The 14,392-nt window shown below is 43.1% G+C and overlaps 1 protein-coding gene across 1 annotated transcript in view; it reads right to left on the reverse strand.

Moving 5' to 3' along the window:
- The window catches only part of MYH15 (myosin heavy chain 15), a 46,281-nt gene extending 32,503 nt beyond the window's left edge, over nucleotides 1-13,778 (reverse strand). The window contains exons 1-11 of the mRNA XM_088156587.1: nucleotides 13,689-13,778; nucleotides 10,662-10,810; nucleotides 9,514-9,617; nucleotides 8,845-8,988; nucleotides 7,236-7,392; nucleotides 5,662-5,689; nucleotides 4,715-4,808; nucleotides 3,376-3,393; nucleotides 2,701-2,793; nucleotides 1,369-1,432; nucleotides 1,177-1,275 (exon numbers count right to left, since the gene is read on the reverse strand). Of these exons, the coding sequence (XP_088012713.1) occupies nucleotides 1,177-1,275; nucleotides 1,369-1,432; nucleotides 2,701-2,793; nucleotides 3,376-3,393; nucleotides 4,715-4,808; nucleotides 5,662-5,689; nucleotides 7,236-7,392; nucleotides 8,845-8,988; nucleotides 9,514-9,617; nucleotides 10,662-10,755 (895 nt within the window). The 5' untranslated portion in view covers nucleotides 10,756-10,810; nucleotides 13,689-13,778. The remainder of the gene's footprint in view (nucleotides 1-1,176; nucleotides 1,276-1,368; nucleotides 1,433-2,700; nucleotides 2,794-3,375; nucleotides 3,394-4,714; nucleotides 4,809-5,661; nucleotides 5,690-7,235; nucleotides 7,393-8,844; nucleotides 8,989-9,513; nucleotides 9,618-10,661; nucleotides 10,811-13,688) is intronic.
- Nucleotides 13,779-14,392: the final 614 nt, after the last annotated feature.

Below are 14,392 nucleotides of genomic sequence, written 5' to 3' on the forward strand. Positions count from 1 at the left end.
TATCTAAATATGTATGTATAAAAATGGCTATCAATATATGACAATATGAAATCTTCTTCTCTATAAGCCTGTCTTACTTTGCTATGTAGTCACCCTAATATATATTACTTTATCTATAATTATGTTCATCCATACTTATTGATATTTTTACTTATCCATATTTAGATATGGATGCGTTTATATACAAGCACATACATTTTTTGTCTACAAAACACAAGCCCCTGTTGGTTTCAGCCTCTTCAAGAGCCTGCAGACATGTTCCTGCTGGCCAGAAAGGCATGTGCTGTTGTGGAGCACACAGACAGCTTATGAGAAACAGAGCATTTTCCCAGCACAGGGATCTCAGTGCAAAGCTTCCTTGAAATCTTTCCCATAATTGTCACTAATTAGGCCACGTAAAGATTAGAGTGTTAGGGACTTGACCACGCACTGTCAGGATAATAAGACTTCAAAAGAGATTATGATTGCTATTGCTTAGTGGGAGTTTAGAAGAGCAATAAAGTGACTCTCCAACATATTTTACAGAATGTGTTCCTTCAGAGCACAAATTGAAGTCAGCAAAGCACATTGCTTAAATAACTAGTGAAGGTTTTATTCCAAGCATCTTGGCCCCTCTCTGCCCTTCTCCAGCGGGTCTGTGGGACCACACTGAGCCAGGGAAGCTTGAAAGAGGTAATCACCACATAATCAGCAGCAGGCAGCTTTGAATATTCTCTCCTGCTACACAACATGCTGGGATGTCGGTTTTGTCACTTGGGGCAGAAAGGAGAGACTAGCTTTTCTTCGTGGACCTATAAGAAAATCTTCTCATATGTGAAAATCTGGATAATTAAAGTTTTATCACCACAAATGCTTTGGAGGCATAGCATTTTCCAGATGTTTTGAGACCTTGGATTACACAAATTCAATGTGACACTTTTTGCCTTTATAGTGTTATCTTTTAAAAGTCCTGCCTGAATCTTACTCCCATTAGATTAATCTGCAATATGAGAAAAAATGGTCTCTGCTGCTGCCACTGGAAAAACATCTCTAAAATATTGTATTTGACAGTGGAAGTTCAGTTTCATCAAGTGGAAGCATAAGGGCCTTTTTGCACATGGTTTTACCTCCTAACCCCTTATCCACTGTCTATTCAGTTTTGGGCTCTTAAAACCTGTTGATCCACATAGTGCTTACCTAGTAACTCTGGTTTCTTCCCTGACAGGATTTGGTAGAAGATGTGATAATCTCTTTCACCAGGTTGCTGGAAAATCACTCGGGATTTCTCCAATAAATCTAGTTGCACAAAAGAAGATTCAGTGAGAAAGGGTCTTGCAGCTTTCAGATGAGCAATTTTATTTTTTTAAAAGGAGAGAGTTTTCTGCTTACAAATCTCAATATCAGCAGATGACAGCTTGCCTGTAGTTCCAAAATGGATTCGGATAAATTTACCCTAATTCACACAGAAGAATATTCTAATTAGTGCATATAGTATACACAGAAGGAAACAAAGAATGCAGCTTGAAGGCAATCACTTGGCCTAAAGAATCAATTTATGCAAACCCCTTGGCTTTGCACAGGCATATTTTCAATGAAAAATATCAAAATGATATTACTGTCTTCCAAGCCTAAATCTGTGCATAGAGCTATGTAATCTGCTTGTGGAGAAAGGATAACAGTGTACTTATCAGCCAGGCTAAGATATGGCAAGGCACATGGCTTCCAGTTGCACGATTCAGGTTTACTGTAATGCAGGACTCAGAGCATTAAGTCTGGGCTTAAGACACACAGGCTCTTTTTTTGGCTTTTCCTCATTTGCAGTCCAAACTTACATGCACGTGTTTATATCAGAAGAGTGCTGGGATTTTACAAAGCCTTGCCCATTGTATTTACATATCCATCTCTCCCAGTTCATAAAAAATTAGCAGTTTTCATCTAGTTTCTCATATTCAAATACACAAACTTTTAAAATTAATTACTTTTCATTCCAGCTGACAAGCTCCTTACGCAACTATGTAGCTTTACAGATGCTTAAAACCTCTGGTCCTCTCCACCCTTTCCAATTCAATTTTTAACAGGATTTGTAAGGGAAGCATAGGCTCCAAACTCAGGCTTGTCATCCTCATGCCATTCCTTTTGGACCCCTCAGAGAGTGTCAACTAAATGTGGCAGAGCTCCCAAGAGGATTGCTCTCCTGCAAACCCAGTGGAGAGGAGGAGACAAGGTGGGACAAGCAGGGACAGCTTACTGAGCCAAAGAGGTAAACCTAATGGCTCCAGGGTAGGAGAACTGCTGCAGGGCAGTCTGCACAGGGGAGGATGTGGGAGGCAACAGGGACTGTGGTGTATTTCTGGCACTCAGTGGCAAAGTACAGCTACCATGGGAATGGGGAAAGACAGGGCAGTGGAAAAAGGGGTAGGAAAATAATGCAGAGGCAGTTCTGAGGAAGATCTACCACTGCTGCTCAAAGGGCTTCCTAAAACTGGGCTTTGCTTGTCTTCTGCTCATTTTGAACAATTTAAACAGTTTAAACAATTATTCAAGTTTCATCTTTCTTTGTCTCTCTTCAGGTTTTTTTTAGATCCTGCTATGTTATTTTCCACTCTGTGGAAATCCAATAATTTTAGTGGGCAAAATGCAATCTACGAAGGTATTATGACATAGAAGTTATTAACTGGCCATTGTTGAATAAGATATCACTAGGTTATGCTGCAGACTTACGAAACGCGAGGAATTGTCATTTCTCAGGGTTTTGGCATTTCCAAAAGCTTCTAGGGCTGGGTTCGCTTGAATGATTTGATCCTCCAAGGTTCCCTAGAAATCAAGGTTGAAATACTGTTGGGAAACCTACAGGCCACAGACTCATCTGTCAGCTCTAGTTCAGCCATGCATTCTCTTACAGAGTGGAGCCTCTGTAGCAAAGTGATTTATTTAGCCTCACCCCAGGGGCGGCACAGTGTGAATGGCGAGACCATCAATCAATTATGAGCGCTTAAAAGGCCTCGAACATTCTGCTGCTCCCTACTGTTCGGCTTTGTAGGTTTATATTTTGTGCCATCTGCATGAGAAAGAAACCACGAGTGTATGTGGGGACATCCGAGGAATGAGGAATGTGTGTAGGAGAGGGGCTACTGAAGACAGTGACAAGCACTAGAATGCATTTGATTTAAAAGCACTCGGAGCTTGTAACATTTGGGATTTTTGGAGCTGAGAAAAGCTTGAACCGCTGCTCACACAGGGTGCAGTTTGGGAAGTGAATGACTTTTCCTGCTGGGGCTTCTGGGATCATTCATCAGTCACCTGGGAACCACACAAAGTGAAATGCTGGGGCTTGTGGCACATCTGACAAGAATAAAATAACGTGGCAAAAATAAAATAGCAAAGCTGATGACTTACCCCAGTTTTGGTAGCTGGCTGTTGGCAAAATAGGAACACAATGGAGAGAAAAAAGAGAGAGAATATGAATGCTAACACAGAGAACAACATGAAATATAACAATTAGCAAGGTTAGCTGTCTTGTGGGCACCAACACACCAGCAGTACTTCTTGAAGCCTTCAAAAAGCATATGAGGCTGCTACTTTGCGTTCACCACACATCACAGTGGTGCAAAACCAATACTGCAGCTGGAAGATGTTTCATGTAGTTTATCAGGTCAGGTTGCATTTTATTTTCATTATCATCACCCTATTTTTCCCCCCAAATTATCCAAATGTTGAAGTGTGGCACAATCTTATTGCCTAGAACTTGTCTGTTTACATTTACGCTCTTTTATTCTTGCCACCTAGCAGCAGCCTCTTTTCTCTGCTCACTTAGTTGGTGTTTTGGTCTATCATAAGACATCTCCAGAGCAAAACCAGGTAGATTTCTGCCTTTGAGGAAGTCCAAACAACAAGCTCAGGGTAAGAGCACCATTGTTGCATGAGCATAGCAGGTTTTAGACACCTCGATGAGCACCAGGCTCACTGCATGCAGGAAGCTGGCTCTGGACAACTCAACCATTTGTTAGGAAAGCCTTGCAGCCTCAGGAGAACGTATATTAGAGTTTGATGACGTGAGTTCTGCGCACAGATTTGAAGCATGGCTGAAATTTTGGCCTTGTAAATACAGTTCATAGGAATCAGTTAATTCACCACAAAAGAGCACTGAACCCTGCAAGTGCAATGAAGCTCATAGCAAATAAGCTCACAGCAACACAAGATGAAAAGCAGCATGAATACAGTATTCACTGTAACCTTAGAGAGCACTTATAAGCAGAACAGCACTTATCCAAACAGAAATACAGAAAAGCTGATTGAAAAAATATCTTTTGTCAAAACAATCCTTTTTCTGTGGGCAAAAAAGCTTTCAATGAAACAGACATTTTGATGAGAAGTTATAATCCTAGTCTCTTTGAAGACTATTTTCATTTTTTGACATTTTAAATGTCAAAAGACATTTGAAAAAAATAAAATGTATTATTCTTTACAGTCTCCCCATCTCTTTTGACCAGTTTTAAAACAATCAAAAGGATGTTTAGCACACACAAAAAACAAAACTCCCAGGAAAACAAGATAAGCAGCAGCAACAAGCATCTGTCCAGAACCAGAGGTGGTGTTTCTGCCCCATCTGGAGCGTGGTACGTTCATGTGTGCATTTCTCCCTCCAGAACAGCATGCTCTCAGTACTGCAGACTCGTGAGGTGAGTTGTACACAAGAGAGGAACCTTGGGAGTCTGAAATGAGTCAGCAGACTTACATTCTTTTTACCAGTTTCACCCAGGGCTGCTACTGTGGCAAAGTACTGGATGACTCGTTTTGTGTTGACAGTCTTGCCAGCACCGGATTCTCCACTAGAGGAAGAAAATGAAAACATTGCTCAAACAGCTGCAGCTCATCCTTTTAAACCCTGACCAGACAGGTCCCCCCTCAAGGCTGTTCTCAGACTCACTAACGCTGGTATCTGCATCCTGTTGCTCAACCATTTCTGTGGAAATACATCAAATTGACTGAATAAAGAGGTGCAGTCCTATGACAGCAGGAACTTGTTCTACATACAACTCAGCTCAGAAGTCCTGTACAAACCCACACTACTCCGAGCTTATTTTAGGGGTGTGAAGTTTAATTACAAACATGCAGACTAACTCTCTGGGGTATGCATATATACAGCTAATGAGCTAGATAAAGTAGAGGAAAGCTGCAGTAATTTGCCAGCATTACCCAAGAGCACATGTAACTTTGTAGAGACACCCAAGTCTCCCTCCTTTCATGCTTGCCAGTAAACACCACACGCCTTCTTTTCTACCTTGGTCATCTCCCCTTCTTATGATTCATCTACACAACACTCTGAAAATATAACTTTCAGCAAGAGTAACCACACTGAACAGAAGGAATCCTCTGTGTCCAAAGAAGACAGCCACAGAAAGGCTAAACCTGCAAGGAGCAGTTTTAATTGCCTGCTGAGTTTTTTTCATGCCTACACGGAATGTTCACCAGATAGGGATCAGAAATGGGGATCATCAGACCTATAGCTATTACTTTCTCATGGAGGTGAAGTTAACCATCAGGTGGCCAAACTGACAGTTACTCAGTTCCGGGCAATTTAGCTGAAAATTTTAAGAGTCAACCTGTATATTATCAGGGCTTTTTTCTTCGAAGTTTTTCACAGCAACAGAGTGTCAAATCAGTCAAAAAATAAAAACTTACGTGATCAGCATAGACTGATTCTCCCGATCTGTGGAGGGGAAAAAAAAGAAAAAAAAGAGAGAGAAACAAATCACATATTATAATTGCAAATGGGTAACAGAATCAGTCATGCAAGGACAGGAGAGAATCACATGAAGCAAAGACAGAAAGATAAAAACTGGTATCATTTTAGAATGATTTCCAGAAGTGCAAGTTCCAGCCCTGCCCTGAATCCTTCTCTTGTGTTTTGCTCAAATTGGTATTAAATACGTGTCAGTTGTACACATTCATCTATGTCTGGGAAACTATAATAAAGAAAGTAATTTCCTGTTCTGAAAACATTTATCCTCTTACTCCTGAATATGTCTTTGCTCATGTCTGACCTTTCTGCTCCTGCAATACTAGACCAACCCCAGTAATTTTGATCTTTTTCACAGGCTGTTCCTTAAATTGCATGTGCATTCCCCTTCAGCTGGCCATGCTGCTGGAACTAAGCAGCCTATTGTCCACGCCTAATTGCCTGATCAGAAACAAGCATTTATTAGAACACTCTGTAACCCTAATATATTATTAATCAAGTGCAGCAAACGCTAAATCATGGCAGCTTCCCAAGTCATTGAGCCTAAATTCCTCTTTTTATAATTCGTTGTCATGGCAGGCTACATATTGAGCAGCCTTATCTGGTAGACGAGCATCTCTTTGCAGCCACACACATCCCCTCTGCCCGGGGATTTTTGTCCCTTCATAGCTAAGGCGCTTTCCCATTTTATTAGAACCAAGCGTCAGCAGCATGCGTTCTGGTCGTGTCTCTTTCGGACCTGGTGTGAGCACATCGCTGCTGCCCTCTGTTGATAAACTATTTTTTTTTTTTTTTTTTTAAATCCCCAGTAAGGCGAGGAATTTCCCAGGGGAATCTGGAGTTCTCTGACACGGGGTTGGTGCCACGGCTGCGACATTCCCGCAGGTCAGGGTCATGCTGGCAGTGTGCCAGCAGCACCCACCGGGCTTGGCTTTGAACACTCACATCTTATCAGCACTGTGATATGGAGAGGAAACTGGCTGCAGGTTTGTCCCTGAGCTCGGAAAAGCACTGACACACCTTTGGGACCTGGCCCCATTTCTGCTGCGAGCTGATGGATTCACTCAGGTCAGGCAGCTAAATCCGTGCACCTGACAGCCAGAGGAACAGCAGGGCAGTTTAGGAGCTAAACAAGTGTACGGATGCACACATATCTTTAAAATCATCACAGACTGCCAAGCCCCTGCTTCTCGTGATTATTTTCATGTTTGATACACAGACATCTATAAAAGCATCATGGATTGCCAAGCCCCTGTTACTTGTGGATTATTTTCATGTTTGATGCACAGACATCTATAAAAGCATCACGGATTGCCAAGCCCCTGTTACTTGTGGATTATTTTCATGTTTGATGCACAGACATCTATAAAGGCACCAAAGGACTGCCAAGCCCCTGTTGCTTGTGGACTCTTTCCACGTCTGTTCCGTGCTGCAGGAGCTCTCACACGCTTCCCCCCAGCACGATGCCACCATGGCGAGCAGGAGGGTGGGTTTGAAGGCGGGCAGTGGTACTCACTCCGCAGCATGTCGTGGTACGCGTTGTCGGCGATGGAGAAGATGTGGGGAGGAGCCTCCGAGCGCCGCTTGCCCTTGTACGCCGCCACCACCTCCGGCTTGTAGACTGGCAGCCACTTGTAGGGGTTTATGGTCACGCAGAATAAACCCGAGTATGTCTAGAGAGCGACACAAAGGCAGAGTGAAAATATTCACTCAAGTGGTAAGGAAAAAAGTCTTGGTTAACCGAGCAGGATGTGGCGCTGCCAGCTGCTGATTTAGGTTCGGATTCTGACTTGAATTTCAGGCTTTCTGAATTTCGGAAGCTACTGGTTTGCTAAGAGACTTCCTAATTGCAATTCATACTAAAACTACAGATATTGAACAGTTTTCAAAAGCGGAAAAGTGTTTTTGAGGTGTCAACCAGAAATGGAAACATCCCCTTCAATAAAACAAAGGAGCAGCAAATAGGCTTGCGTCTGATTTTGTGCTTTTGTTTCTTTGTGCTGCTCCATGGGTGTTGTTTCCTCTTGAAAATAGACGTTGTGGTGGAAAGTTACAGCTTCCCTGTTTGAGCTCCATTTTCAGGAGGAGAAAAACCTCCTGTTATTAATTTTATGCAAGAACCTCAAGACAATTTCTGGTGGGTGTTCAAAGAGAAAAACCACTTCATAGTGTTGTACCCCAAAGCTGTGGAACCTTTTTCAGCTTTTGGAGATGCCAGGTTGATAAAAATATCTTTATAGTTGCTCTCTGGATGATATATATCTGGGGCCTGGTCACTCTGAGGAAGAATGAGCTTTGATTTGTAACCCCAGGCAATTGGTGTCAGCTGGTAACTTTTCAAGTGCTTAGCCCAGATTGGGGCAATATCTTCAAAGAAACACAGTTACCATATGGGCACAATCACTATATGCACATAGATTATTGACTCAATTAAGTTCTAAAAGTTTCAGGTGAAATCCAGGTCCCTTCCCCTAAAAATAGCATTAGGACATGCTCCTGAATGGCCTTGGCATGAATCCGCTGCCCCGTTTTCTAGAAAGAAAAAGAATATACCCCGACCAGCAAACCGATTAAGGCAAGATGCCAGTTTAATTTTCTACCTATACTGATCTGCAAACAAAGCTATCCTTGAGGCCCCACATGTCCATACAGGGGTTATTAGAGAAACACAGGAAATGTTTGACAATTAGAATTTAAATTGGTATAGTTGGATTTGCTCTTCTGATGAATACCAAAAAACAGAGCAAGGATTGGCTGTAAAATCAATGTATTCCTTTTGACTGATTGAAAACACAATTGAATGCAGCTAACTGAGAGCAAAAGAAATCCCCATGGCTGGCATTGACATGGATTAATATTAGAAGATGGAAAATAAACTGAGTCCCCTAACACCCCTTTCCTAGGCGAGCAAGCAAAACTAAGGAGCCAGGCACCATCTTACTCATTCAATTTTGTGTCTGTATTCAGCCAGCTCCAAGCAGCATCTTTCTTGAGGTGAAGATCAAGACCCTCACTTTTGTGACTTATCAGAGTTGTGAAACGAACATGAAGAGCACAACATGTTCACACACAGTGGCAGCACTTGAAAAGCAGGTTGCTAAATCTGCCCACGCAGGGGTCCTTACATAGATCATCCAGTTGCTGTAGCGCTTCCTCAGGTTGTAGAGCACGGACGCCTCGTTCAGGTGGGTCAGCATAGACATGTCCTCGATCATGTCGAATTTGGGAGGGTTCATTGTCTGCACGTCATCTTCTTTTATAGTCATGGTCTGCAAAGACAAACAGATACAGCAACACTGGAAGGCACTGGGGTTCTCTGTTGCTTTATTCACCTTATGGAAGGAAACACATTTTTCCCCTAGCAGAGGGAAGTTCTCCAGGCTAATCCCTGCCTATTTGCACAATACCTTGTGTTCTCACAGGTATCAGAAGAATGGGGGAAGGCTGAGATGATAAAAGAAGCACGATGCCATGGCTGCAAAAGAAGCCATGAAATTTGGCTAGAGCCTGGGTTTTTACCCTGGGCACCAAATCAGAACTGGCTGGTTGCAAACCTCCAGTCACAGCCCACCCCTGGCTGTGCAGTGGCTGATGCTCACCCACCCATCACTGCATTGCTGGCTTTCCCTTGGTGGTTTTTCGTGTGTTATCCTATCCTGAGCTGGCATCAGTTACTGAGGCCTCCCATTCACAGCCTATTTCATGAAACAGGCAACTGAGCTGAAACCAGGACAATTCTGTATCTTGCAGCTCTGGCCTTGTTAGTGGCAGATCAGACAAAACCAGCTGTGTACCCTTCCATCCGTTGTCTGCACGGTCACTTTGCCTTCGCTGGTTTCTGTAATTTCAGCTTCAACATAAGCTTTCTTTTCATCAGGAACCCAACATTTCTTCTTCCCTGTGAAATTAAGAAGACTGAAGGTTCATAGCCTTTCATCAAATGCCTAGCTACGTGAGATTGCTGGACTACTTTTTCTGCAGAAGCAACACAAAACCTCTGGGATTGAAGCAGATTGGCAGTGTTGGGAAGCTGCACGGTGAAGCAGAAGGCATAGCGCTCCCAAATGTTGCCTTCCTTTGAAACTACTGCTCGGTTTCCTCTAGATCCTTCTAGCACAAGGTGTCAAAATATTTCACAAATGCTGGCTAAGCCTCAGCCTCCATGGGAAATCCATAATCATTATCACCAGTGTGCAGATGGAGGAACTGAGATCCAAGCCCAAATTAAGGCATTTGCTAAAAAGTCACACAGAGAATTTCAAACTGCTCAGAGAATCCAGCCCACATTATTTGACTGCCAGCTATCAGATTTAACCTTATTCCTTCACATTCATCTGAGATTTGTGTTGAAATACAGCAATATTAATAACTCACATTGAGTTACATACGTGCCTTTTTAGAGTTTGGAGCAGCTGCACTAGACTTTAGGTCTTTAGTTACAACTGTTTTGAATAGTGAAAGGCCGCAGTTATTGATGCATTCACACTTCCTACTAAACCTCAGGGCTCATAGAAATCCACTTAATGAAACATAAATTATGGGGAAATAAAACTAACATCACATTATTATACAGGCTGCAAAGCAAATAAGACATCTAGTCAGGCCACAGAAACATCAATGTTGTTTTTCTCTAAAACTAACAGAGAGCTGATTCCCCTTTTAGCAGAGTACTACCAATACACCTTGCCTCTAAATCTAGATAAACACTTACTTGCCATAGATTATTTTTAGTTTTTACTATCTGGGAGTTTTTAACAGCTTTGCGGTATAAAGGAACCCAAATTTGGTTGAACCAGCTACCTCCAACAGCAGCAGCACAGCAGTGACAAGGGAGGCTTTGCATCCTACTTTGCTCTGCATTTCTTTGACTACATTTATTTGTAATCCTTACCCCTCTGGACCAGCCCCTGGCAGCACAAAGGGTTGTGAGCCTGCAACTCACCATCGAAGGCAACAGTCTGAGCCTTCATCAGCTCCTTCTCACTCTTCCGGAGGTAGGGAGCAGCCTCCCCAAACTCTGTCATATCGACCATCATCTTGGCAACAGTTCAAGGGGGCACAGCTCACAGAGGAAAAAGAAAGGCACCCAGTCTACCAAAGAAAGAGGCGGAAAAAATCAAAACAATGATCTATTTTGTGAACAATATCAGGCAATATGAAATGCTCAGCATAACATGGCAGGTGGCTGATCAAAGGCATGATTAATGTTAAACACAAAGGTCTAATACGGATTTGGGACTCTACTGCACTTTTAGTTAAAACCCTTCCTTGGCTCAGTTTATTAAAAGTCAGACAGGTCTTGAAGGATTCCGCACATCAACATTGGTCATAGTTATCTCCACAGGAGGATTTTGTCTCTTTTTTTTTTTGTGGTACAAATGGTGCTTAAGAGCAGGAGGAACCACTTGAAGCTGTGATTTTAAAAACCACTTAGCAGAGGCCTCTTCTGTCCCCTTTCAAACACGCCTGTAGCAAAGGTATGCTGTCCTGCAGGTCTCCCTGGGGCTGTGCCACTCAGCTGGTTCAAGCACATCCTAGGCGGCGCTTTCTGGGAAACAGGGAGCAAGGCTTCACTGCTGCAAAGCTGCAGGGATGAATGCCCATGCTCTCTGCAGAAAGTCAGCACTGGAGCTGGAAACAGCTCTGCTCCCTGCCCTTCCCTGATTCAGGAATTGGCATGCCAGTACAAACAGGACTAGCATGGCTCCGGGAGCTCCTGTGCTGGTGCAGCTTCCCAGGGTGCTGCTCCCTCTGAATTCACCAGGCTGGGCATCCCCCTGGAGCAGTGCATGGCTGAGGACAAGTGGCTCTGCAGAGCTTTCAGATTGCTTTATCAGTCCAGCTCAATTCCTTCACTTGTTTTCTCAAAAGACAAGGGCACAGTGTTTAGGAGTCTTTTTTCATGAAAGAGAGGGCAGGGGGCATGGGTCTCAGTGAGACTAATTTGATGCTTTTGTACTGCCAAGTAATTAATTTGTCTTGTACTCTCTAAAATGATCAAACAGATATATTGAGGTTTTTAATTTTGTTTTGGGATTTTTTTACAGACAAAGACATAAATAATTACACACACATAAACTACTCAGCATGTTGTCCAGAGAATGTCTAAAAGAAGTTCCACTGCTACAAGCTGTACACACACAATTTTAGAATTTCAGGTTTGTCTTTTTTTCTTTTTTTTTTTTTTTTTTAAAGTCAGGACACCATTTGACTCCTATTTAAAGCTGACTAAGTGACCCCCAGGTTAATCTCTTCTCTTATTGTATTTACTCTGCAATATGCAGGGCAGCTGAATAAATTTTCAAGACCCCTATCAAGACAGACACTGTAGTCTTTCAAAATTTAATTCAGTTTATTTCTAACAAAATGTTGGTAGAGATAAAAACTCCTCATCAACCAAGGCAGCTTTTTTTTCAACATGTTCCTCCTAGGGAACGTAAAGCCCTAAGACAGCAGAGTTGCCAAAGCGTTACATCCAACCCTCTCCCACTGCTGCAGTAAAAGCTTGATACCTTCTGTCTTGCTGCTGAAGAGCAAAAATTTTCTTTCTCAGAACTAGCCTTAATTTTTTCTAGATTTTAAAGTAAACCTTTTTAAACCTTAATCTTTTTAAAGATTAAACACCTACATAAGCACAAGTATCGCTAATTATTTTAACATCATCTGAACTGACCAAAATTCCCAGCTGGAGACATAACTCAATGGCAGAGCCTCTCTCTCTCTCTCTCTAAGTGTGTCTCAGCTCTAGTGGAGCAATGAAATTATATCAGTTCAGACATTTAAACAGAACAGCATTAGAGCACAAAAGTGTCATTTCACATTAAACGTGCAAATGCCAGAGGGGCCATCCAGTGTTAATTTCTAGGACCCAGGGCAGGTTCCCACAAGTCCTAGAATACACCGAAGTGCTCTGAACCACTTTTGTGCAACCTGGCTCCATTTGCAGACCTCCTAGGGACAGCTCCTCAGCTATCACCTTCTTATCTTTTCCTTTTTCCCCTCTCATGTTCAGGGTGGATCACTACAGCGAGAATGTTGTGGTGTAAAGCAGCATCCTGGTGGCTGGCAGAGAATCCCTTTTCCTTCAGCAGCCTGGGTGTCTGGACTTAGGGCACAGCCTGGAGCCCAGGCAGCACACACCTTGGGGTGCAGAGAACTTAGTGAGGCAAATCCATCGGCAGATACAAGAAGTGGGAAATTCTGTTCTGTTATGGATGCAAGATTATTTTTAAAACGCAGAATAGTCAGGAAAGACAAGGCTAAAGCTAAAGGTGCTCCCTTTCAACCTGCTGTAGCTAACAACAAAAAGAGCCAGCCCTTGTATATCAGCTGTGGGAGATCCTTGAAAACGCCTGCTCCCTGTGGAAGGCTGATATTGTTACACGAAGTGAAGTGGCACGCCCAGGACCAACAGTATGATGGTGAGTCCAGACTTGGAAAAAAGGGGCCTTGTCTGTCTTTACTGGAGCTGTTGGAAGTGACTGTAGCACTGAGGGCAGGCAGGGATAATGCAGTAGCAACGGTGGTGGCACTGCCTGGTCTGGAAAGGGAGCCCAGTAACGCTCCAAGGGCTGTAACTCAGGCTGGATTAAAGAATGCCTCCGACCAACAAGCTGCTTAAAATTGCAAATTGCATAAGCCATCATGTCTTGCAGATGATAGAGAAGGCAAAAAGATGACTTGCAGGCACTGGCTAATCATTTCACTCAGATGCATAATTATAAGGGACTTGACACTTCCCTAAGTGGTTATTCCAGCTGGTTAAATGAATGCACTGGTGTTAGAGAAGAAACATGTATTTGCTATTCTACCATTCAAAAAGCATCCTACAGTGACTACCACAGGCTAGATGTTTACTGATACTGCTGCTAAAACTTTAAGCCACATGAAAACCTTAATCATATCAAACCCACGGTACAGTGTTAGAGCACAGCACCCACACTTAAAAGTGAGAGAGGTTGGTACTCACCCCAGAGAGCACACAGAAAGTGTCACAGCTCTGCCTGGTCCAGACTTTATATGCCCCTATCTCAAGGTCACTGCTGATAACTGTGAAGGCATCAGCAGTTTTCCCCTATGCCTATATTTGTCCGCTGATCCCAGCTGAGGAGACAATGCCCAAGGAGGGGACACGTGTGGCTGTGTCCTGACAAATTGGGGCAGGAATGTCAGTGGGGAGTGGCACTCTCGGTCCTGGCCACCCCTTGCCACACCATTCTTGCTCCATGACTTCATGGAAGAAGCCTTTCCTGCTTCTGTGTTTTCACTAGGGCAAGTATTTCTTTTCCAAGTGCTTCGGAACTTAATTACCGTGGGCTTGTGTTTGGGTGTGTGTGTGTGTGTGTGTAAATCAAGACTATTCTATTCAGACAACTCCTCTGGAGTGTGAAAAGCAAAGCTTTTTGCACCAGGAATAGGTGATTATTAAGGGAATTTGGTTGCACGAGCCAAATTCCCTTCAAGCAACAAGGCTAGGATGTGGGTTCTCACATCCCAGACAAGGGCTTTAATTCCCTTTTTGGGCCCCAGGAATTTTAAAGCCAAGACTATAGGTTCAGGTTTGGAGTACACATGGGTTCTCCAGTTTATGAACAAAGCAAGACATGGAAGAAATCTAAGAATGTATTGATTCTGCCCGGAAAGTGAACCACAGGTAAAGAACAAAGTAAGCAT

This window comes from Sturnus vulgaris, chromosome 2 (assembly GCF_052056855.1).
Source record: "Sturnus vulgaris isolate bStuVul1 chromosome 2, bStuVul1.hap1, whole genome shotgun sequence".
Lineage (NCBI taxonomy): Eukaryota > Metazoa > Chordata > Aves > Passeriformes > Sturnidae > Sturnus > Sturnus vulgaris.